The sequence below is a fragment of the Ailuropoda melanoleuca genome, chromosome 9 (assembly GCF_002007445.2).
Source record: "Ailuropoda melanoleuca isolate Jingjing chromosome 9, ASM200744v2, whole genome shotgun sequence".
In the NCBI taxonomy this organism is placed as follows: Eukaryota; Metazoa; Chordata; class Mammalia; order Carnivora; family Ursidae; genus Ailuropoda; species Ailuropoda melanoleuca.
Genome location: NC_048226.1, coordinates 72159074 through 72185679, shown reverse-complemented (window position 1 = coordinate 72185679; position 26606 = coordinate 72159074). Strand labels below are relative to the sequence as shown.

General features: G+C 35.3%; 1 protein-coding gene across 2 annotated transcripts in view; it reads right to left on the bottom strand.

The window, feature by feature from the left end:
• Nucleotides 1–26606, bottom strand: part of ZFPM2 (zinc finger protein, FOG family member 2) — a 464759-nt gene that overhangs the window by 369692 nt on the left and 68461 nt on the right. The window contains exon 2 of one of the 2 annotated variants that reach the window (XM_034668468.1): nt 321–479. The exons of the other annotated variant lie outside the window; for it this stretch is intronic. Coding sequence (XP_034524359.1) covers nt 321–479 — 159 coding nt within the window. The remainder of the gene's footprint in view (nt 1–320; nt 480–26606) is intronic. 2 annotated transcript variants of the gene reach the window in all.

The following is a 26606-nucleotide window of genomic DNA, read 5'->3' as shown; positions in this document are numbered from 1 at the left end:
TGCAAACAACTGGTATTCATGAAATAATTGCAAAAGAATAAATGAATACATGATACAAATAAAATATATTAGAATGAATTGGCCAATAAACATGAAAATATTTTTTAAATATACAAAATGACTTACTAAAGTGGGATTACTTCGTTTAGCCCTCAAAACAGCATTTTATGTTTAAAAAATTCTGCAGGTATTTTCAGACACTTGAATTACATTTTCAGCACTTTGAGCATTTTTATTGCATGCTGTCAGTGCATTTTTTAAACTTTAAAAATCATCTGAGTAAACGGACTCACAGATTGCATCTAGCCATTAATGATTACCTTTGTTACAAAAGTATTCCACTTCGTCACAGCTCAGATTTTCAGGCCCAAATTCTGTAGAAAAGCTTTCCTCCAATGGAAAGTCCCCTTTTGAGACGATGTCTGTTTCCTCTGATGGACACTCTTCATCTTCCTCTTCAATGGCATCTTCTAGCGGCCCTTGAAAAAGAATCAGGGACACTGTACCAAAAACATCCAAAGACGACAGTGAAATAAAATCCTTTATAATAGAGTCTTTTGATTAAAGTGGTGAGAAAAAATGTATTCTATAAATAGGCCAAGCACTATCAGCAAGGGGACTCACACAGGATAATGCCACCCTCATAACCACAAGAAACAATGACCTATAATGAGAAGTGGAAGGAAACCAGTGCCTGGAGTTACTCCACAGAAAGCCACCTCCATCTCCAACCCTTCCCCACCCCCAATTCCAAACCCAAAGCAGCTTCTTCTTCTTCTTCATTTTTTTAAATTCTCTCCCGAAGAGCAAAACTGTGCACTTTATGTTCATTTGTTAGAATTAACTGCCTGGTAAAGAGTACAAGTCTCTTTTACATCGTTGTACAATTTTACCTGAGATTTTAATAAAGATTTAAAGTAATTGAATGCATTTTAATTGAACTGAGATTTTAATAAAGTCTATACTTTTAAAAATCCATCTGAAGAGTGGATTCCAAGAAAAGATTTCATTATATGTGTTTGAGGCTTGAAGAAAAATTACATATTTCTCTCCCTGATGAAAGCATAACCCTATTCATGATTAATTGAATTTTTTCTGAAACGAAAAGTAGTTTTCTAATGAAAAAATGTAATTTGTATTTATGTGATACTTTTTCAGTAATAAAAATACAACTCCCTTAGAGTGAATGAGAGTGAGGTGCACTACATTAATGGACCTATTTTATTGAAAGGAAAGGGAGGGCTGTCGTTGTTCAGATGGGTCTAAAGTGGACTTTACGTGGGGATACCACATGGCTGGTTGTGAATCTCTGACCGCCCCAGAGAAGCAAAGTGTCCAACTCATTTTACTAAGCAGAAGTCTGCATTTGTTCCTAAAAGAAGCAATGTAGCATTTTATCCAAAGAACACAATTATGGTAATTTGTACTAATTGTCACTCACACCCACAGTCTCATCAGACAGGCTAACTACTGAAAAGGCTTTGGTGGTCTCTCTCTTACTTCTCAGAAATGCTCTGGGAAATTTTCAGGGCCAAAGAAGAAATCTTATAATTTAAAAGTAGTGCACATGTTAAAATTTTATATATGTGAGGGCAAACAGGAAAGGGGTACATACAGCACAGTAGTGTATCTGTGGTTTTCCCAAAAGCAAGTTTTCAAAAGGGCAGAATTCATATTGAAACCCTCATGGACAAAATTAGTTGCATGGATTTAAATTAAGGGACATCCAACCAAAAATTTCTTACAGAGTTTCTTTGTCCTTTTTACAATTTATTTTTTCTCTTTTTTCCCAAAATAACAAATGTTAAGGGAAAAAGAATGCTTTAATTCCAAACACTCTGGTAATGTACTTTCTTATACTCAAGGTGGAGAGGATAAAAAAGACCCATCACAGATTTTTGCACAGACTACATTCAAAAGTCATGGGTCTCATATTAATTTTTATCTCTTACTCATTATTTCAAGTTTAAAAGCATAGTTTTTTTAACTCTTAAAACAATTATGTCAAGTAGCAAGTATGCAAAGAATACACAAATAGTAATATTGTAAAATATTATAATCAGAACATTTATCTGATAATTCTAATTATTAATTCTGAGTCTAATGAAGAATAGAATAGATTATTTTCCATATTTTTTTCAAACAACTTAATTGGAATAACAATTTTGGTCAAAATAAGACATGTGAAGCTGTCTCATTTGATTTCAAGTAAAATCTCAAAGCATTTTTTATGTTATCTTTAAAATAACTCAATGAATCAGGCATGAGAATTAATACTATTTTTACTTTGTACATGTGGAAGATAAAGTTCAGGAAGTTAGCTAACCAGAATAAGATTAGAATCTAATAAGTGAAAAAAATTGATGCAAAAACCCAAGATTTTAAAATATCTTTTATTAATATACCATACTACTATGCAAAATATACATCGGTAGTTACAGACACATTCCTTCACAAATAAATCTATAAAACACAAAAATCTTCTGAAATGTTTAATACATATTAGCCTATTTATTTATAAATGCTTAAAATTTATGTCTTTAAAAATTGAGAAACCTCTTGTTGCTCTTCTAAGATTACTGAGAATATATGTTACAAAGTATTAGATCCCCTCCCCAGAAAAATCAGGAAGATATTCTTACAGATTTTACCAAAACTAAAATAGTTGGTTACTAATATTTAATTATTTACATAATTTATATCCATACTAAATATCAGTCTGCAAAGAAACTGCCTTAATATCAGTTATAGACAATATATATATATATATATATTATATATATATAATGACAATATATATTTTTTCTGGAATATTTGCTCCGAGTTTCGCTAACAAAGAATAACTCTCTAGTTGTAAAATAAATAGTTTAAATAATTCACATCTATTTTAGTGAATTTCTTTTTTTCCCCCACATCTCTGGATGCTCTTCAATTACAAAAGCCTATATATTATAAAGATAATTCATGTATATTGTAGGAATAAAATCAATATTGATAAAAATGTTTTCTTTTTAAAAAAAATTAAATTCTGAGCATACATGCTAACATTCTTAGGATTTTTATTCAAGATAATATGTAATTGAACAATTATTTAAAATAGTCGATGACAACAAATTGGCTTTTATAGTATGTCAAATTCAAACTTAACAGCTTTAGTAAAAATTAAATGGAAAAGCTCATGTGAAAATTTGATAGGAAACAAAAAAACTGCTTAATAAACCTCTAACCAAGCCATCCCTGTTATGGTTATATATGTATATTTATATTTTCTTTATCAAAGATTATGGTAAGATCTTAATTGATAATATAGTATTCTATATTCCAGGGGCTCTTTTATTTTATACGCTGGCTATCGATATGCAATTTCAAGCATAAAATTGAAAAGAAGCACTTATTTTCAAAACCAAACTACAAAAGCCCAAATGAAAGGTGAAAAATTCTTGAGCTTGTTGTTCAAAATACACGAGATCTCATTGCCAATATTTAGAACAGGCCACAGAAAGGTGATTTAATGGCCAACTTGTATTTCTCCCAAAGCAAGTGTCAGATTTATATAATTTGCTTTAAATGTGAAATTACGAACCATTCCTTTCACCATGCTATCATATCAGGTTCTGGCAAAAAAAGGTTTCTCTTAAAATGCATAGATAGTATTTATGGTTTAAGATCAGATCACACCCTACTGTCTATGTTGCATGTTTCTTTAACAGGAAAACCTTACAGATAATCGGTGGCCATAAACTAACATTTTAAAAGGGTAAGAGATACTTGAAGCACAAGTATAATTAATAGCAGCAATGAAGGAGGGAATGAAGGAACCTCGTGTGTATGGATTAGTGGGCACAGAAGTCCACTTCAGAAAAATCACCACACATAATTTGACACAAATAATAATATCTACTCAGAAAAGGCTCACGACTGAGCTCCATGTGCCCTCATGGAGAAAATTACTTCTGATTGAGGCCACTTGGCAGGCAAGTGTAAGGAAATCTGAATTCCAGCTCCTCAACTGCCTCTGATTTATAGATATTTAAACACAGTTGCCAGTATTAATAGTCTTAATGTGTATAAATATAAATATTTACCTCATTTTAAAATGCTACTAATTAGCTGTACATCCTAAAGCCATGAATACAATGGTGCTGTACGTCAGGCCCACAATGCTGTTAATCGTCTCTCAGAATGAGTAGGCATCCTTCCACATCTTATACTCGATGAAGAACAGAGATTACTGGGAGATGCGGGTGGGCACAAAGTAATACCTCCATTTTCAGAAAGGGAGATAACTGGGTACTTGGGAACCATTTGAATGGACCACAGCTACCTTTGCCCTCTAAAGATAAAGCTGAAGCTAAGAAGATTCACAACACCTGACAATACGGATTGCCACCCAGTGCATGGTGCAGCCTTTCATTCAGCTACTACCAAGAGCTGTATTACAAAAGCTGCACCTAGGGGCGCCTGGGTGGCACAGCGGTTAAGCGTCTGCCTTCGGCTCAGGGCGTGATCCCGGCATTATGGGATCGAGCCCCACATCAGGCTCCTCGGCTATGAGCCTGCTTCTTCCTCTCCCACTCCCCCTGCTTGTGTTCCCTCTCTCGCTGGCTGTCTGTCTCTATCTCTGTCGAATAAATAAAAAATAAAATCTTAAAAAAAAAAAAAAAGCTGCACCTAAGTGTGGGAAAATTTTTCACTTGGTGGTTGTTTCTATGATATGCACTTGGTACAGGAAAATGGAATGTTCAAAATTAAGTAGTCCCAGCTTATATACAGGTAGCATAATTATTGAATAAAATGAAGATAAAGAATTGGATGGTTAAGAAACTGTTTGAGAAGTACTTACTCCCTAGATAAATAAATTTATGAGAAAAATATTGCTACAGTTTCAGGTGGTTAAAGAAATCCCTGAAACCTACCCATACCCTCTGGAGTAAGAGCTAGAAGGCGACAAAGAACACTTAAAGGAATAATAATAATAAAAAAAATATATCTATCTATCTAAGAATGAGAATTCAGAGGAAAGAAGATTAAAATAAGCAATACTATGAGGACATTCAAGAAATATTAAGGACCAACATAGTAAATATTAAATCAAATATATGTGTCTTCCAACATATATTGTCTCAATCAATAACTTCCTACTATGGCAGCCTACTATAAATTAGACCAACCTTTACCTTAATGTCAGATTGTCTTCATTCATATAAATTCAAAGCACTTCAGAAAAAAGCACCCAAGAAAGAAATTAAATTATGCAGAAATTAATATACATTGCCAAGTATGAGAGGAGAAAGAAATGCCAAATTCTATGGTTTCGATGCACTATCCCCCAAAAGAAGTCCTTTCTCTCGCTGGCATTAATTTATTAGAAATTATTTCAGTTTGGTTTTGTGTGCCTTCTGATTAAAACAAGAAAAACACATTGTCGTAATGGAACTACAGAAAGCATTCAATCTCCTCCCCATGCATTAATATTCTAAGCATTCTAGAGGCTGCACAAGACTAGCCACCTAGCAAAATGAGACTGTTTCAGAATACTGGGCAGCCTTGATTGCAACTGACAGGTGGGAAGAAAGTCACATTAAAATATTATCATTCCCAATAATTACAATAATCCATCATAGCGTGCTCAGAAATTCTACTAGGTGAGTTTCTTCCGAAAACATACAAATATTTCCAAACCTTTTTATTTCGGTGCTTCTTAATGTATGACATTTCAGATCATTTTTATATCTGATAGTGTTAATATTAAAACTTCCATCACAAACTTTATATCATTTTACTCACGCACAGAACAAAGAATGCATACCAATGGAATAATGGAATAAATTTCTCAAAATCTTAATAAATTAATGAAAATGAAAATGATGTTGTCCCCAAGTTGCCAACTCCTATTTCATGCTCCTTTAAAGTCATTTGCAAAAGATCTACTCAAAGAAATAAGAAGGTTCGCAAAACCTTCTAATATATATAAAACATAGGGATCTCTAAACCAGACAATTAAAGCAATAATATATACCATGCTTTAATTAATACATAATAATTGAGCCACATTTATCATGCGATGCTACCTTTCAAAAGGCAAATATGAAAATATACACTAGGGATAGACAAATCCTAGCTCACACTTAATATTCAATACACAAATGTGTCAAAATTGTATACAGGCATGCTCTATTTTAATTGATAAGTAAAAGGAGTTAAAATAGAATTTCCATTCTAAAATTGTTACACTTTCTATATGTGATGGAAATGAGGCGGTGGATTGATGTTTAAATTGGATGCCTTATTGCTTAATGAATGCCCTTGTATTCTAGCCTCAGGGTTCTTTGTTAAATTCGAAATGATTTTCATAAAATACAAAATACAAGAAAGATTTTACATCTAATAAGATGATTTTAAGAAAGATTTTAGGTTTCATACATTCTGTACATATATGGCCTGCCTGTTCAATCAGAAATGGGAAATAACAACTCAACTCTAAATCAAAAAGCAGAAATCCACAAAAGTGTGCACCTTCCCATCTTGTCAGGGAGTAAGAACATTTCTATCTTCAGAGTATTAACATCTTTTTACCAATTTGATCTGGGGCAGATTCTGTGGCTCTCAGTAGTTCAACCTCAGAGTTTTCAGTTGCTAGACTCAGATTTCCTTATGAATCATCGCTACCCTGTAGGCATACCTCAAAATGCTTCTCACTCGGTTCCTATTACATTTGTCTCATGCATATCCCACAGCGCCATTTAATGAGAAGGGGCAGGGAAGAGGGATCTCTTCGGACAGTGCAAATCCGTACTAACTCATGTAATTGAGCTTAACAGCAAGAACAAAGCCTTATTTCTGTAGTCAAAAAAAAAAAAAAAAGTGTTTAAACGAGCAAGTTCTTCCTGCAGTCACTCACTTTTAACAATAGTTGCATCAGGGGATCTAGTAGGAAGGAAACATTTTTATTAATTTTTCTCTTATCTCCCAGAAGAATGTTGATTTTTTTCATTTGCGTTTGTTGCCTGCAGGTAGCAGACCAGAGAATCATATAGTAGAAATACTTCTTTTTGATTAATTTCTTTCCATGTGTTATTTCTTATATATAATTGATTTTGGGCTTTGCTCATAGCTGTACATTTTTTTCATATCTACACCAACTGCTGTCCTTCAATCTAAAAAGTTGAAGGAAATTACCTGAATTTTGTTAAGTTTATTAAAAATGAGACCTGTGAATATTTAAATTGAGTTTTGAAATGTTAACGCAAAAGAAGATATTAGAGAATTTTTAATGGAGGGTTCAAATCTGACCATATTCCATTGTAAAAAGAAGGGAAGGGGGTCAAGTTATATTCAAATTGTTTCTTTAGGGGGAAAAAATGAACTCTTTGATTTTATAAAAATAGAGTAATAGTCTTTGCTGCAAGGTCTTTGGCCATTTTTATAGATGGCAGTATTAATACCTCTTATGTATAAATCTGAAAACAATTTAAATTCTTTAATTCCCCCTGTCCTGAAATGCTTTGCTTTGGGAACCTTCACATTAACTGAATATAAAGTTAACAAGAAAATAGCAATTTTGCTGCTGGCAAGCAGCAACTAATCTTACATAGTAGACTAACCACCGCTACCACTGCTACCACAGGAAAAATAAAGTCAGATGAGGAAACATGACAAATTTGAACTAGAATCTCTAATGACTACTCTCAGGAAGTAACTCAGGCATTGAAAAAATTCAGTTCATTAGTAAATGCCTTGTGCATTGACCCAGGAAGTTAGTGACAGAGATGGCACTGAAATTCAAATATTTTGTAATCAGGTCTCCCTCCAGAGCCCCATAAAGCTATTCTCAGCTTATTGAAGATGGTAACTCTATCATAAAGAAATATGAGAGTATATTCATCACTAAAACAATATATTTTTATATGATTGTGATGTATTTCAATAATAAAAAGCCCCTAATTGGTAATAAGCACAAAAGATGAAAGGCTTATATGTTATTTTATTCTCTTTATGAGACTTCCTTGTATTCATTTATTCATTCTTTCTTTATTCATTTCACCAGTATTTCTTAAGGGTGAGGAACATGGCAGGCACTATCTTAGGTCCCAGGATAACAGCAGGGTACAGGATGGAAGGCCCCAGAAGAAGGGGCCAGATAATCTAGCTAAAGAGACAAACTTTATGCACACAAGGGCTGAAATTTATTTATTTATTTATTTTTAGATTTTATTTATTTATTTGACAGAGATAGAGACAGCCAGCAAGAGAGGGAACACAAGCAGGGGGTGTGGGAGAGGAAGAAGCAGGCTCACAGCGGAGGAGCCTGATGTGGGGCTCGATCCCATAACGCTGGGATCACACCCTGAGTCGAAGACAGACGCTTAACCACTGTGCCACCCAGGCGCCCCTGAAATTAATTTTTAAAAAAGTAGCTCCATTCTAACATGAGGAGGGAAGGAAAGGCTCCTGGGATATCCTAATTTCTAGTTATTAGTGCATTTTTCTTATTTCCTCCATTAAATTATAATTCTTTTTGTAATACAATTGAAGACCAAATCAAGGAGAGAGACTGCTGAGCCATTTTTTTAAATCTAGACACACAGCTTTAAATTATTACTAATCATATTTTTGGAGGAAGTTTATTCCACTTGAAGTTTCCATGTGAAATCCAGAGTTCCTTCCTGGGTAGTCAGAGTAGGCTCCATGCACCCTCATCCTGCCAGCTGGTTGGGGACGTGCAACCAGGCAAGCAGGAATTCTTCCCCCAAGTGAATACTGCTCTCACAACAAAAACATCACATGTTACCCAAGATATGTATATAGCACACTGGATCTTTAAAAGCCCTATGAGTAAGAAAGGAAAGGATCTGAACCTATCCACAGAGCCTCTTAAAAATGATATGATGATTAAGTAAATTAATCAAGACCTACAATCTTATAGACTTATACAAGAAAAAAATATCCATTTTCTATATTTCTGTTATTTTTTATTTGACACACAGTATTATAGGAGTTTTAGGTGTACAACATAGTGATTCAACTTCTCTATATGTTATACTATAGTCACCACAAGTGTACCTACATCCGTCACCATACAACACTATTACAATACCATTGACTAGTCCCTATTCTATACCTTGTATTCTTGTGGCTTATCCATTCCACAACTGAAAGCCTGTATCCCAATTCCGGATTTCATGAAATACTAACTACAAAGCCATAGTAACCAAAACAGTACGGTACTGGTACAAGAACAGACACATAGATCACATAGGACAGGCTAGACAGCCCCTAAAGAAACCCATACTTTTATGGTAGATTAATCTACGACAAAGAAGGCAAGAAGATACAGTGAGGAAAAGATAGTCTCTTCAATAAATAGTGCTGGGAAAACCGGACAGCTACACGCAAGAGAATAAAACTGGATTGCTTTCTAACACCAGCCCCAAAAATAAACTCAAAATGAATTAAAGACCTAAATATCAGACCTAAAACCATAAAAATCCTAGAAGAGAACCCAGGCAGTAATTTCTCTGACACTGGCCACAGTAACATTTTCCTAGATATGTCTGCTGCAGCAAGGGAAACAAAAGCAAAATTAAACTATCGGGACTACGGCAATATACACTTTCTTGAGAAATGTCAAAGTACCATCAAACTATAGTCAGTAGTCTTAGCTAACAAAGTAAATTCTACAAAACTAGTCGATAGCATCCTAAATAGTTACATAACAAAGTTAAATTAGAACAAGCGAAAGAGATGTGATTTTTAAAAATCATCTTATTTAAGTAGAGATATAAAAGAATAGGGAAAAAGCACTTATAGTCTCTTGATTCTAGAATGGATATATATCTCTCTTCCTAAAGCGAATCAAAGATAATGTGTATGTTGAATTTTTAAAAGTCAGCTTCAAAAGCACTAGACGGTGGATACTAAACAAAGCATTCTGATGATTAACTTTCTTACACAATCTCATAAGGCAAAGATGAATCAAGCATGGTCCTTAAAAACATTCAGTATGCACTTCTTTGTCTCACATGCAACATATTTGTCTCATATGAAACTATCCAGTAGATATAGTTACATGCAGGAAATGAAGGAAAAATATCAATTCATTGCAAAGCTTTGCAGGAAAAATTTAATTAGAAGAGAAAGTCAACAAAAATATTTGCATCATGTTTGGGTCATTGTATATATAAACTTTTTTTTTTCTTCTTAACTAATAAAATTGGAATCTAACTTCCATCTCATCAAATAGATCAATTTCCCTTTTTTTAATCCTTCATTTCAATTACACCCTTCTTACCCTCCTTTATTAAAATGATTCTTTATTTGTACAATTAATTGTTGATTGAACCTTCTGGAAAAAAATTATAAAATAACTGCTCTTGAAATAATGCCTGACTTCACTGGCTGATTACAATTCGTCTGTCAGCAAGCAGTGGTTCTCCAAGTGTCATCGCTAGACCAGCAGCATGAGTATCATCTGAGTCCTTGTTAGAAACTCCAAATTAATTATCAGACTCTACCTCAGATCTGACTTCAGAAATTCTGAGGGTGGAGCTAATCTATTTGTGTCTGACAAAGCCTGCAGGTGATTCTGATGCACGTCCACATTGAGCTCAACTAGGCCGGAACAGAAATGCTATACAGAAGTTACTTTGCAACAGCAGCAATTATATTGATTATTGTCATTTAACAGAAACAGTATGACATCTTGCATTTAATATAAGATTCTTGCCTCCAATGTGGACGGACACCTTGTATACTGCAGCGGGTGGTCTGTAATCAAACTACTTTTCACCTGGGTAACTCAGCGTAGTCACTCCTGTTAAGTGGCAGGTTAGGTTTACTTATTTAGTTCTGGTGAATCGTTCTCCAAAATAATGCTAGAGAGTCCAGAAAATGCTCAAATCACATCGTTTCAGAGACTCTGGGATGGCATGGAATAAACTGCAGCCACTTTCAGGCTGATCCCAAATGTTGCTTCATACGCTTCCAAGAGTCCTGGGTAATGCAAACTGCCGACCAGGGAGTTGTTTTACTAACAAAACCCCTCCTACGTGTCTGGCTATGGTATAGAAAGAAAGTCTTTATGTAAATGGACAGCATACCAATTTTTAAAAATTAAGATCTGGCAGGTTGAGCGTCCTCAAGACCAAGAGCCTCAAATAGCACAGTGTTTTCCTCAACCTCTTCTTTTGAGGATCTAGCATTTCGAGAGATAAGAGGAAGGGCACTCTGCCCAGGCAGAGCTGGCCAATCAATCAGTGGCAATCAGTGTGAAGCGAGCGGTCCCAGCCAGGTCACGCACAGTCCCTTGCTCATCATCCCTTGCTCCAACCCCTTATTATAATCAGGACGGTAGTAACCCAAGTGTGATCTGTACGATTTCGTGGAGCAGCACTGCGGCCAACCCGCACGGCCGAACCTCACGGCTAACGTACGTCCGCAGCTCACAATCCTGCATGTCCTAGCACCACCACCTTGAACCAAAGAGTCAAGGTGAGAGCAGCTACAGAAATCTGTTCCATTTTTCACAAATAGGTGTGGCCTCCTGCTCCTGGAAAGCTGCCAATTTGGCCCTCCGTTTGGGTTTGACACAGTAAAGAATGATGAATATTCTCTCTAAGCCTGTACGGTCCTGCACACAGGTTATTTGCAACAGAAAGAAAAAAAAAATTCTCAAACAAAACAAAGCATTGTTGTGGCTCCTGTGTATCAGTTGGAATACCAACTTTATAAGAATTTGCCTAATTTCACAGGTGTATATGTAATTTTCCAAATTTCCATTCTGGCAGATCTCTTTCATCTTTGGGGGATGAAGAAAAACACATCTGTGGTTGCAAAAGCCCAGCTCGACGAAGGGGGCTCTGAGAGCAGAGGTACAAACAAAATCAAGTTCACTTCACTCTAATTGTGACATGCCCTGGGATACATATCCAAAAGGCCTTTTATAACAAGTGTTCTATGCTGTCATTAAACCCCCATAAAGCTACCTTGATTCAGTACTTGTGAACATCTCAAGAGGCCCCAGAAAGCACTTCCCCATAAAATATATCTTCGAAAAGACTTTTACTTTATACTAGCACATTAAAAGAGTGTCTAAAGACACAGAGGCACTCGATACAGCTATATTTTTAAGAAGAACACTTACTCTCTGGAGCATTAGGAGAGCAGGGAGGGTGCCGGTGATAACAAAGCCAGCTTATCCACACTGCTCCAGCGTCGCAACCTGGAGGAAGCATCTAAGGGCTCTCTTAAAAACAAAATATCCTCTGCATTTGGCAACAAAGCCTACTATAGAATAAAAGCAAGCACCTTTACAGGCAGAAGTTATAGGGTGAGCCAAAAGGTAGAGAGCACACATAAATGAGCTCTCCTCTGGTGCCTCACAGCACTCCCGGACCTGCGGGACCTGCGTCGTAAACCTGCGCCAGCCGCCGGGAGACACATTCCCGCGCATCCGGCAAAAGCATCTGGACGGCATCCTATGTAGGAAGAAAACCGCGCATGGTAGCTTCTTTTCCATCTAAATGGAATTTCATTTTTTCCTTTAAATTGCAAGAGTAAAAATGCATTTCCTAACTTTTGAAGGTGGTAAGTTATAAAGTTCTTGTTTCAGTATTGATTATATAGCTATACTTAATGAAGGCCTAGAAAGGTCCTCACCAGCCGCTACTCACCCCTGAACACCCTCTCACTTCAACCAAAGAAATGCACATTTCTTCCCTCCAAATAGAAAATTTTATGATATCAGACTTATCAGGACTTACCTAATATTCGCTGCATTGGCAACAAGTACAGGGGAATTTGCACTCTGAAACCCATGGTCTCTAACTCTCATAAACAAATACATCTAACTTAAATCATCTAGAAATAAGTGTTTTCCTGTTTTCAAATAAAGATTTGCCTAAAATATGGATGTGTTGTTTTTTATTTAATTTGCTTTTGGTTTCTTTTTGTTGTTGTTCTTGGTTGTTATTTTTTTTCCTATTGGGCGATTACTACTTAGAACCAGTATAGTATAAATGGCGTGATGCAAAATATGTGGATGAATTTTCTATGTTAATCATCTTCACCCAGTTCAGATACTATTTTCTACATTGTTTAGAAAAGTAATTCAATGGGCCCCTTACCCCCATGTTTTTATATACCTAAAATATTTTACTCTTGGTTTGGAAAAATATAAACAAGGAAATTCTACCAGCAAATGCAATAAATTAAATGAATGGATGGCACTGCCATTGACTGTTACCTATAGCACTCAGTCGGATTCCCCCTCGAGCTGTTATTACCCTCTGCTTTCTGACAGCCAAAGGAAAGGAAGTACCTGTCACCCAGCACCACCCCACACCATGCCATCTTCCCCATTCCAGGGTTCTATCTTCGAGTCAGGCTAACATTTGGCTCAAGTACCAAGGAGTATGGAAAAAGTGTGTGAAAACAAACTCTGATTCCCTCTGCACTCCTGGAGGAAAATCCTGGTGCCTATCATTGGTTCCACCATCCTCCTCCATGTCGCCAGTCTTATCCTCTAGACTCTATTGTAATGGACACAAACATTAGTGTGAACTAGATTCACTCTAAAGTTTTGATTAAAATGAAGACTTTTAAGCCTCACTCCCCAAACTTTAGCAGCTTCAGGAAGGACAGGACCCAGGAATCAGCACTTTAATCCTGCTCCCCAAGCTATTCTGATACAGACCACATGTTGGGACACAAACTGATATGTTCCAAACCAGTGGAAAGAGGAAAGTGAAGCAGATCTGAGTTATGACATTCCTACAACAGTATGCAGGGCAAGATAAGAGTGGACCATTATCTGTCATCTGTAAATCCATGAGGTCATTTTGTTCCTCTATATTTAGTTCTACTTTGCTGAAGAACACCTTATCCTATACTGGGGGCTATGTTGTATGCACTGATAGAACTCCACTCATTAATTCTATAGCATCATTTTCTTTTCTTTTTTTTTTTTTAAAGATTTTTATTTATTTATCTGACAGAGATAGAGACAGCCAGCGAGAGAGGGAACACAAGCAGGGGGAGTGGGAGAGGAAGAAGCAGGTTCATAGTGGAGGAGCCTGATGTGGGGCTCGATCCCATAACGCCGGGATCACGCCCTGAGCCGAAGGCAGACGCTTAACCACTGTACCACCCAGGCGCCCCATGTAGCATCATTTTCTGTGAGGCCTCCTACCCACGTCTGAAGAGACATACAATATCAATTTGGCCAGATATTTTATCCATCGCACTTGAGAATTATTCAAGTACCATACGGAGATTTGGCTGATGGAGAAGTTGTGGGGAATTCCATTCCATCATGCTTCCCGTGCTCTTTGGAAATTAAGCTGCGACACAAATGAGGCAGTTCTAAATTAGATTGTGGAAATCATTACCTCTTTCTTTGTTTGTTGTAGTTGCTTTTGTTGTTGTTGTTGTTGTTGTTTACTATAAGTGGCCTCCTATGAAGTTAGTGAGGGACTGGGGAGGAGCACAGGTAGATCTGATCTTTTTATGAGCTGTTGATAAGTTGAGGATCTAAAATGTTCTCACGAAATCTGCCAGGATTTCATACACAGCTACTGGAAATTTCACAAACTCTTTGAAAGAAGCAATATGTGAAGTGGGGAATAAAGTGCAAAGTGTATGTGTATGCATGTTTGGCGAGGTTGCAAAATTGTGAGAGAAGTTCCTTCAAGGAGGAAGTTAGAGAAAGTCTGACTGTATTTAACACAACTCAAAGCAAGCCAAGTTTCCCTAATTTGGTAAAAGCACTTAAGAACTATATAAATCAGCAAGACAAATATAAGAAAGGAATAATTCAGATTCATATTATGTTGAGTTACAAATTTTTAAAGCAGCCTCTCTTGTTACAATATAAAAGATGGAGCAACATCTTGTGTATATAGGATCATTGAGGAAAGAGACATTAAAACAAATAAAAAAGAATGTGACAGATCATTAACTCAACCATTAAAGCTTAAATAAATTTAGAACAAAGAAGGAAAAAGGAATCAATCTGTTCGGATAAAAAAAACTTTCTAAAATAGGTTAGGTAATAAAATCTATTTTCTACACTATAGAAGTTCATTTCTAAGAATACGTGTGAATGAATAAGGACACAATGCTGCTCCTTTAAAACCCCTATGAAATTGGCTGCAGCAACAACAATACACAAAGAACAAGAAAGAACATTTCTTGATTGTGGGGGGGGGACCGCTTATCCTTCAGCTTCCTAAATCATTTAGATCTTTTCTCCGTTTTCATTTTCTATTATTTGTAAGAAGAACCTAGGACCAATTGCCAAATCTGCATTTTATCAATAGCCACAAACATACCTTAGAATGACTAGCCTCCTACGTGGATTGCAATTTGGGTCCCTTTGCAATACCAGTGAGATCACAAATCCACCAGGAATTCTTACTGATAAGGAGAAAATATCATGAACTAAGTTATGTACCTGCCTCTAGCCAGGAACCATGCACGACACTCTACTCTATATCATCCTGGCTTTGTCGTCTCCACCTCTGGAAAGGAGAAAGAACCAACAACCAGGACAAGGCAGAGGAAGAGGACAAAAATCCAAGAGTGTGCTATCTTCTGCTTTACAGCCTAGATGTCTCTGTTCTTTCATCATCTCATAGAATATAAATTAAGGGCCCTAGGAGTAAGGGGTTCAAGGGGGGGAGAAATTTGGGACATAAGACAAACAATATGTTAATGACTAAGAAAGGAAAGCCTTCCCTGTCTTCCCAGAATTTAATAATATTTTTTAATGATTTTTTATTATATTATGTTAGTCACCATACAGTACATCCCCGGCTTCCGATGTAAAGCTCGATGATTCATTAGTTGCGTATGACACCCAGTGCACCATGCAACACGTGCCCTCCTTACTACCCATCACCAGTCTATCTCATTCCCCCACCCCCTCCCCTCTGAAGCCCTCAGTTTGTTTCTCATAGTCCATAGTCTCTCATGCTTCATTCCCCTTTCTGATTGCCCCCCTTTCTTTATCCCTTTCTTTCCCTACCGATCTTCCTAGTTCTTATGTTCCATAGATGAGAGAAATCATATGATAGTTGTCTTTCTCTGCTTGACTTATTTCACTTAGCATTATCTCACTTCATGTTTAAAGTTAAGATTTTAAAGACATTCTTTCAAATAAATTAAATACATAATAAGAAAAGACTGTTAACAATAAAATCTCAATAATCAAAATAAAAAGTGTAATGGTAAGCAATACACAGCACACCTGATGGTCCAGAACAATTGAATTAGTGATGCTGATGATAAATGATGAGAAATCACATGAGAATGCAGAGAAAGATAAAAACAGGTTAAAAAGAGAAGTGAGAAAGGAAGACTGGTTACAAAGCTGCAACCCACTAATAATAGATGATCCTAAATTTAAGTAAACTTAGGAAACAATGAAGTGACAATATGTATAATATTCAGAATTTCCATGTATTAAGAATTTCAAGACCTGAAGAAAGCCCTCATAATATGGGATTAATACCCAAAATCAATATCAAGTACATCTTTGTTATATCTTCAAAGAGCAAGACTAAAGAAAGAATTGTCTTTTTTGGGGCGCCTGGGTGGCAGAGCGGTTAAGCGTCTGCCTTCGGCTCAGGGCGTGATCCCGGCGTTATGGGATCGAGCCCCGCATCAGGCTCCTCCGCTATGAGCCTGCTTCTTCCTCTCCCACTCCCCCTGCTTGTGTTCCCTCTCTCGCTGGCTGTCTCTATCTCTGTCAAATAAACAAATAAAATCTTTAAAAAAAAAAAAAAAAGAATTGTCTTTTTTATCTCCAAATCTATCTTTCCGATCTCAAAGCTACCAAAGTAGATGACCTAAAAAGAATTAAATAAATGGCAAAAAGCCGAAGGGAAAGCTAGTATTACCTCACAGGGAAAAGCTGTGAAAACGATATATTCAGTTGACTCTGAAATTTATATGTGAGGTTGACCAAAATAGTTTCAGGTCTGCTGGGCCTCAGAAACAACATCATAAGCTGTCATATCAGTAGACTTTATTAAAAGATGTTCTCCCAATTTCAGGGAGATGCATTATTAACCATTAAGAATGGCAAAACTGCTTTAAAATGATTTGCAAGGAACCCTAAAACTTACTAAAGAGAAAAGGATTCTTCTTTAAAATGTCAAATTACAAATAAAAGAAGTTGATTCTAATGATTCTAAATGCTTGTTTGAACTATGCTAATAAAATAGAACATTATACAATACATATATTAAAAGAGGAATTAAATTTCCACAAGATTAGCAAACATAAATTAGATTAACAGCGCACAGGAAACTGGGGTGAAAAAAAAGTCAAAACACCCAATTTTTATTCCTCTCTAAAAGGGGATTCAATTATTCAGGTTTTGATAATTAGACAAAAATAGATTTTTACAAATAAACTGGGTAATTCTTCAAGATAATATTTAGTAGAACTTCTATTTCCATATGTTTAAAGATATTAAAACCAAGCAGTAACATTTCAAAAAGGACAAAGTAAGAGTATAATCATTAGGAACACAAAAACAGAATGCAATACCTAACTGGACAGATAACGGAACAAGTTTAAGACTGGAATAAAAAAACAAAAGCATATTAATGTTTTCCATTAAACATTTAAGAACGTTAAAGATATTTCCACATGAGAGCACAGGCAAAAATTTAGCAGTCAACATCAAGGAAAATATAGGAATGCTGAGAATATTGGCCTCACACAAGATTTAAGGAATTAGCAAACTACAATTATGAGACAGGGATAAAAATAAATATTACCATTGAGTGGAAAATATTAACAAATCATTATCATAATACCATGCATTGAGGAATCAAAAAATATTAGAGAATTTGAACAATATAATTAACAAAATAGAACCTACATCAACAAAATTAGATGTTAGCTCCCATTCTGTTTCCTATAAACAAAGAATAAGTTTTTATAAGAACTCATAAAATGTTTATAAACACTGACCAAATATTGGGTATTCATATAGCTTCTAAACAGTCAATATTATTATAAAACAGTGCAATTAGGAGTGATATAAAGTTAAAATAACTTAGAATTTTTCTCAAAAATAACTTTTAAAAAGCATTAGTGATACGGTTTTGGTAATTTTGTGTTCAAATGCTAGCTTCCTCTTCTACTAGTGTTCTGACTTAACATACCTAGGAAAGGTAGCAAAATGGCCAGTAAGAACTCCACAGGGAAGTAAATAAGACACCCTGAAGGCAAATGATGAAATGTGTATGGAGGTCATAGTGGGAATACACAAAATCAACTTAAAGCATCAAAACGCCTCTGAGTAGACAGACCCAGAGATTCTTTATTAGAAGTGAGGGGAACTTGAATAAAAATTGATACTTACTTAAAAATTAAAAGCCTTTGGAAATGTATTAGAGAAAATGATAAACACAAGTAAATAAAGTTTGAAGAGAAAAAGATAATAGAACATTTTTTTAATAGAGCAGATCATTATACTAATAAACTTAAAAATAATTTGCAGGGAACACTAAAACTTAACTAAAGAGAAAAAGATTCTTCTTTAAAATCTCAAATTACAAATAAAAGAAGGAAAATGCAAGATTTCTCTTTAAAAAGCTTACCGTATTTTTTTTAATTAGGCTATCTAAATTGAAAAATGGTTGAAGAAACAATTTTAAGTGCATGTTAAATAATTTCAATAACTAAAAACTCCTAGGATTAACCTCATCCAAAAATATATATTGCATTGAAAAAAAAAACCCACAAAATTTAATGAGAGAAGAAATAACTTGTTTTACAAAAGTGGCTGCTAACACACTCCTAGAAGTAGAAATCAAATATTGTAGAGATGCCAATAATTCCCAGAGTAGTTTAAATATATCATGGTACTCTATTTTAAAATCCTTGCAAAATTTTTAGAAATTTGGAAAAAAAAAAAAAACCTGACTCTTTAATGTCTGATAGAAGTTTCCAGGATAATGCAAATGTTCTATAATTCTGCACTGTCCAGTGTGGTAGCCACTCACCCCATGTGGCTATTTTGAGACTTGAAATAGGGCTAAAGTGACTGAGAAACAGAATTTTAAATTTCACTTAAAATGAATTAACATAATTTATGTTTATCCATATGTGGCTAATGGCTACCATATTGCCATACATCCCTAGATCATCTGGAAGAATGATTAAGATTTGCAAACAAATATAGTCCAACCCAAATATATATCAGAAGTGCATATATTCCAAACATAAGATAAAATCAGTACAATAAAAACATCACTCTTTCCATGACTGTGGTAGTAAAATAAACATTTAGCAATAATTACCATTCGTAAGAATTCAATAGAGATTTTTTTAATAGCAAGGGATTAATTAATTAATTAATTAAGTTGAACTAACTACTTAGCAATTCAGAAAGAAAAATCAATTTAGGCCCTTATCTGCCATAATTTAAAAAATAAATTTCAGGTTGCTTTTTCAAGAAGTAATCAGAAAGTAATAGCCATAAGACGCAGAATTGGTTATTAATCAAACCTCTGAACACGGAATGATATTTTAGACACAAAAGAAATTACAAGCAATAAACAAGTGGACTTAAGTCTACATAAAAAGTAAAAAATAAAGCCTGTATCTAAATAAATTTAGAGCTTTATATGTCAAAATATCAAAAAAATATATGGGAAAATATTTTCAGCAAATAATTTAGATAATATGCTAAAGCATTATAATAATTACTAAATTATTCAATATTTTGGAACATCTCCTCTGTGGCTTGCCACCTCCTTGTGCTTAGGCAGTGAGTATGCACACCGAAAAAGGAGACAGGATCCCTGCCTTCATGGAGGTTATGTCTAGTGAGGACAATAGGAACTAAATCATTTTAAAAAACAGTTTTATTAAGCACCAATGAAAGGCATCTGAATTGATTCCTCTTTCCCTTACTCATGCATCAACTCCATCAGCAAGTCTTTGAAGCTCTCCCTCTGAAACATCACCAAAGCTGACTGCTTCATACCCATCTCCACTTCCGCATCCCTCGCTCGAGCCACCGGGGCTAATGCAGTGGCCACGCTTGTCTCACTCTGGGCTGGGCAGTAGAGACACATACCCAGGAAACCTTGATTTAAGACCTGCTTTACCAAACTATTCAATATGTGACTTGAGCAAATTACCTAACCTAAGTTCCATTTTGTTTAGTTTTGTTTTGTTAAGCTGTAAAATTAAGACGAGAAATGTGCATACAGCATAGAAATCTTAAGAGGGGTAAGCAATGTATTTCAAATGTCTTAACTTGGAAGTTCAGTAAACCTGTTTGTCTATTACCGAATATTAGGAAGGTTAGCTATTAATCTAAAGTTGAGGTTCAAATCCTGCCTCCAAAATATTACTTCTTTGACCTTGAGTAAGTCTCCTTATTTTCCTGTGCCTCCTTTTTCTCATCTGCAATATAGAAATGACAGCGGTCCCACCTCATATCATCATTTTTAAGATGAAATGAGTTAACAAGCATGATATTCTTTTAACAGCACTTGACAATAAACATTTAACATATTAACTATTAATTATTCTCTATGTATTCAAAATGGAGTACTCTTTAGTCATTAAAAATAATGATCAGGGCTATTTGGCAATGCATTTCAAAGACTACAACTGTTCAAACTCAGAATGAGTAATTCTACTTTATCTTCAGAAATAATTAGAGAAGATGACAAAGTTCATCACAATATTTGTTCTAAGAGACAAGTTTCAGAAACAATCTAAATGCCAACACAATTTGATTTCAAAAATAGTAAATCCACATCACTGAGTGCTATGCAATCTTAAAAAAAACCAAAAAACAAAAAACCTCTTTCAGAAGAGAGTTGACAGGGAAATGTTCAATATATATTAAATGAAAACAATTAAACAATATGATCCTTATGTAGTTAGCTCTAATCAGCTTTAGATTAGAAAACCAAATAACTAAGTTTGCGAGGACTGAGCCTAATTTACTTTGAGTGAATGAAAGCTCTAAGTAAATTTCATGAACTCTTTTCATTAGACTTTGCGTCCCATATTCTGTTGAGTTTGTCTTCTTCTTTCCCCCTGCGTGATTATCAATAAAAAAATAAAGAAAGAAATACACAATGTGGCCAGTAGATATTTCTTGGGAGTTATAATTCATGTTTCCTTTATATGTTAACAAATTGTACTTGTAACCCATAAGGGTGTAACGTGGCTGATTAAACTTTTCATTATGGCTCAAAGGCACTTCGACATAAACACAGCCACTACCCTTAGTATTTCCACAATCCATACACGTGCATATTTGATTTGCTCTTTCCCAGGGAGTGGGAAAAGGTAGAGGAAACCAACACTTCTAAGAAAAAAAAAAGAGAATACCTAAGCTCCCAGTTTGTTGTGTTGATAGATCACAAATCACAAGTACAGTTCTCTAATATGGCACAACAAACTACTGAAAATGTTAATAAAAAGTAACAGTTACAGAAAAAGTCTTTACTTGCGTGGAACAGAATTGCAGGTGAGAGTGTTGCCATTTCATGTACCTCCGAGAGCAAACCTCCTCAGTAGCTCCATTAAATACTAACACTCTACAGACCATTTCTAACTCAAAAAAAAAAAAATAATAATCATAAAAGGAAGGTACAATATACCATAATCTTATATGGTAGCATTAAAATTAATAGCAATCATGAACACATAGACTGAGAAACATAAAAAAAAAAAAAAAAGACTTTTGACAGTGGTCAACAAACAGCATTACACCAAAACTGCTTTGCCTCAAGGTAATACACATTTTTTTTTTCCTTTTTCATCCTTGTGGGTTCCAGAATATTTATTAGGCATTTGTAGATAAGATTATGTTACTTCTTAAATTACATAATTATATAATCTGGTACATCAAATCAGACTAAAGCGGTTCTCTTTTATATCAGTAACTTTTTTATTGTGATATATATCTTTCCTATGACATCAACACCTAATGATTGCTATGCTTGTAAAAGGGAGGAGCTGAAAGAGATAAGATACGATTTAAGGAGATGGAACAAAAGTGCGAGAAAAATACTAATACTAATGAAATGATAAAAGCAGAGCCAATGATGGAATTGGTGGTCTGAGTAATTCGTTAGGGTGGAGTGTTTGTTCAGAGCTCAAATCAAGATAAAACTCTATTTTGGGAGGTTTCCTTTGTGTCATTTCTTGAGTGTTGTGCAATTAACACTATCTTATATTTAATCAAATTTTCAGTTGAAAATTACTTTCTTATAACGTTACTGGAAACATTTAAAAGCTGCATAATTAATAACACAAATTACTTAACACAAGGCACAAGGGCTTTTTTTTATATCATATGAACAACTCAATATTTCTATAACCATGAAAACACAATAATTAGCTTTTATTTGCTTTATTTTCTTGACCAGCAGTATTGGTATTTTGTTACACCCCTAAAGGCTGTTCTAATGCAAATAAATGTTATCAGGAACCGTCCTATTGTCCTTGAAATGCAACCCAAAAAGTAAGCATAATGGATACATACTAACTGAAGATATTTATGCCCTCCCCAAATCAGCAGATTATGTCTTCCCCCTGATGTTTGAACCCATCTGCATTCCTCACTTCTTTTATCTAGGAAGGGTCTTTCCCACACCGAATTCTTTCTGCCTCCAAAGAGCCCTTAGCCTGTTCTTCATTCCCATCCCCGCAAATGCAACATGGAGGTCTCACTGCAGACATATGTTAAAAATAAGGATCCAATGCTTCCCCGTGTCAAGGACTCAAACTGGATAGGCACAGAGTGTTCACTCCCACCAGGCCAGAGAATGGAAGGTACCAAACACAAAATGCTGCTCTTTTTGACAGACCACCTAGAAAAACCCCGCAGGCACAACAGAAAATAATCCACACAGTCCGTGTTTGCATATTCACTCACATCTAAGGAAAATGCTACATGAATGTTCCCCCTCTCTCTCTACCTCTCTGTCTTTCTGTCTCTTTGTCTCTCTTTCTCTGTCTCTCTCTCTCTGTCTCTCTCTCACACACACACATACATACACACACACACTTCTTTCATTCTTCCTTTGTTTCCTATCACGGGCAAGCTTTACTTGATACATGTTGTCTCCGAGAGATATAGGTAAGCATGAGAAGAGACACTAGAGTAAAAATATAGAAATATGGTATTTTGGGACATCAAAAATAGATAAAAGTGTACACAAATAAAGGACATGTAATAAAAAGTCATAAGCTTAAATACTTGAAGGTACAGAACTTAAAAAAAAAAATGAATAATAGGCCCTTGGAAGCATTAGTCTCAGAATTCCTAACATGAGGTGTCACTTGGAAAATAATTAATTGGTTACAGCCTACAACTGAGATGAGTAGTCGGTAGACACTCTTCCGTCTAAACTTTGAATTGTGTAATGGACTTACTAGCATGATGCCTGATACAGAGTAAGTGTTCAAAATTTGTCAAGATGTTATGTTTGAAAGACCTCCATCAATAATCATAGCATGCTTTTGGAAAGGTAATAATAAAACCACCGAATGGGAGAAAACAGCAGATCAATATGGGAAAAGCATGCTTATTTTACTTATTTCAGTACCTTGAACTGAAACATCATACACCTAGAAAGAGGAAGTGGCTCTGCCAGGGGACTCCATGTACGCACACTAGGGCCTTCGGATCTTGCTCCAGAGGTGGTGGTGAGCGTCCTCATTTTTTGTGGTTAATGAGAATTTGATAAAATGTGAGTCCTACCATCTCTGAAGTTATCAGTGTCCAAATGCATTAAGAATTAAACCATTCCTTTCTTATTTATGAAAATATGAGAACAGGCTTTCTAATTAGAGGGGACACACGGAAACACTAAAGATAAACCTTTGTTCCATGAAATAAAAATAAACTTCCGTTTGAGATTAAAGGAGTGCTCTCCAGTCTCTTTAAGGAATACTGGGAGAAAGTACAAAATTGGAGGAAGCACAAACATAACGAACATAGAGCAGGGCAGCTTCTGCAGGGGAAGGATTTGGTTGGGCCCTGGGGACATTCTTTGCAAAAACTCTTGCTTCTGTGTCATGGAGATATGTAGGGGCTGTAATAGCCTGGACCAGACCCAGTAGAAACAAACTAAAGATGTCTTACCTTCCATAGAGCTCATTTATTTGTGATTTATACTGAATTACAAAGTTCTAGTCACAGATACTGCCTAGAGACCATAATGGGAAAAGGACCAGAAAAGGCTGGACACACACACACACACACACATCCAGAAAATCAAAAGGACCTGCATACTGGCACAGACAGAGGAGTCCCTTGTTTCACGATTCCAAATGCTGCTTCATGAGGATAAACTGATTTTAAAATGTTGGAGGCATGAAAAATACTACTCAAAATTCAACTCATTTAATGCCGCACCCTTTAATTTATTTTATTGCCTCAAGGGTGGAAAAGGCATGTTCCTCACTGTCTGTGAAACAAGAAACAGCGTCAGGCTAATGCTAATGGGAATTCTGTGGCCAGAGCCCACACTTGAAGATGTCTGTGCACACTTCAGTTTGGGGTTTACCTGCTTTCACAAAAAAGCACAATGGAATGAACGCATCCCAGAAGAGACAGCCTTTTCCTTTAAAACTATTGTCTGAAACATCGCACCTGCTCAGCCCTCAAGAATATGAAACATCTGAATTACATTGTATATGCTGTTCTATATGGAACTTTTAACAACATTTTTAAACACTCTCAATTTCCAGGTACTATTAAAAGAGTAAGTGTCTTTGAACCCGAGCTAGGGAGTAGGAAATTCCCTAACGAAATAAGCAACAGGAGAAAAAAGTGATACATTTCCATAGCGTAGCGAACACCTTTAAGAATAAATAGAACAAAGGAACAGTGAGGAAACAGTGATACATTTCCACAGAGTTAGCAGGTCAATAACACACACATTGTAGGAAACATCCTCCCCTGAACAAAGGTGTGGGGCGCTGCTGGACGTGCCTCAGTTCTTTGCTCTCACACTCCTCACTCTATGGGAGCATTTCAGTATGCAACTAGCAGTCAGAAGCATTTTAGGTCTAATTTTCCAAAATTTCAATCTTCAAATTGGTAACTTTCCAAGTTAGAGTCACGAATGGGAAGAATTCTCACGTAAACTGAAGATACGTTTAATTATTGTAGCTTTCACAAGTACACTGGCACTTTTAATTAACAGTTTATGAATCAACATCCAAAATCTCAAGGAAATAAACATACACAGTGAAAAATCTCACCAAGATTTTCCTTGCACAAAATGAATTTCTTCCACTCAAGACTGTCTGTACACAATGACTACGTCACTGCCAACTTACCTTGATAGAAGAGCAAGTGACTGATTTGTTATAATATGAAAAACGCAAGGGTTGAAGTTTTGTCTTTGCATTATCTGGAAAGAAGAGGCCTTCTTCCAAAAAGAGTTGACCTGTAGTTGCAGAAATACTACACGATCATCTTTAATTCCTTTTAAAAGAACATATGTTGCTTTTAAGTATTCCCCCAAAACTAAACATTTACCTTTATTGACATATTTCATATTTGAAAGTTGAAATAATAACTTTTCCAATATTACATATGCCTCAATTATTTTTATTAGGCTGCTTTCTATGCTAGCCTCTTTTCCAAATGTATATAGTTTGAAAGCTATAATAGTGTTTTTATAGAGTATATATATTTTTATAAACTGTAATAATTACAAAATAGTTATGGTATATATAAATTTATAAATATGTATAAAATACAGTATTTTATAAGTCAAACTTTGTATTAGATGGGTCTTCCCCTGGTTATTGTAAATTTGGTTGTTTGTCATAGATTTTAAAACTGGAAGGCACCAGATGGTTTATAATAATGAAATCCCTTTATTTTACAGATAAGAGCACTGAAGAATGCTGAAGTTTTTCACCGAACTAGTACTACACACCTGGCCTCCTATTTCCTCATCCATGCCTTTACAACACATGCTAGATGAACAAGCCCCCTTCCCATTACTGATTCCCAGTGTTATGGCTTGAAACAGAACTTGGATTTAAGGTAATGAAACCTACTATGTGACACCACAAACAGTAACAAGAACTGCAAAAGGGAGGGGGTGGCTAGAAAAGTTGGTCCAATCTCTTATGTATAGATTGAGGACTGAAGTTCAATGGGGTGAAGCAATTTACATGTTTGCATGTTTCAAAACTATCCCTACTGATCCTTTTTTTAATATATTTTAATCATGCAACTGATAAAAGTGCTGCTAGTGAGATTATAGTAAAATAGTTTTCAACCAAAATTACTAAGATTAAATACAAATGCTAGTATTTTTATAAATATTTGCCCCTCCATCAAACTATGTATTATTCATTTTTCTATGTTTCATGATAGAACAGTGTTCTGGGTACATAGTAGGCACTTAACAATTTTGGGGAAATGTTAATATATTGTTAACAGGAAGCTAGAGAAAGGAATGTGATTTTTTTAATATATACATGTATATATATAATAATATAATGTGGCTATACCAATAGTCTTTATATTATGTAGAAATTGCAATTATTTGCAAATCAACCACCTGAAAACTGTAATTGCTTTGATTAAT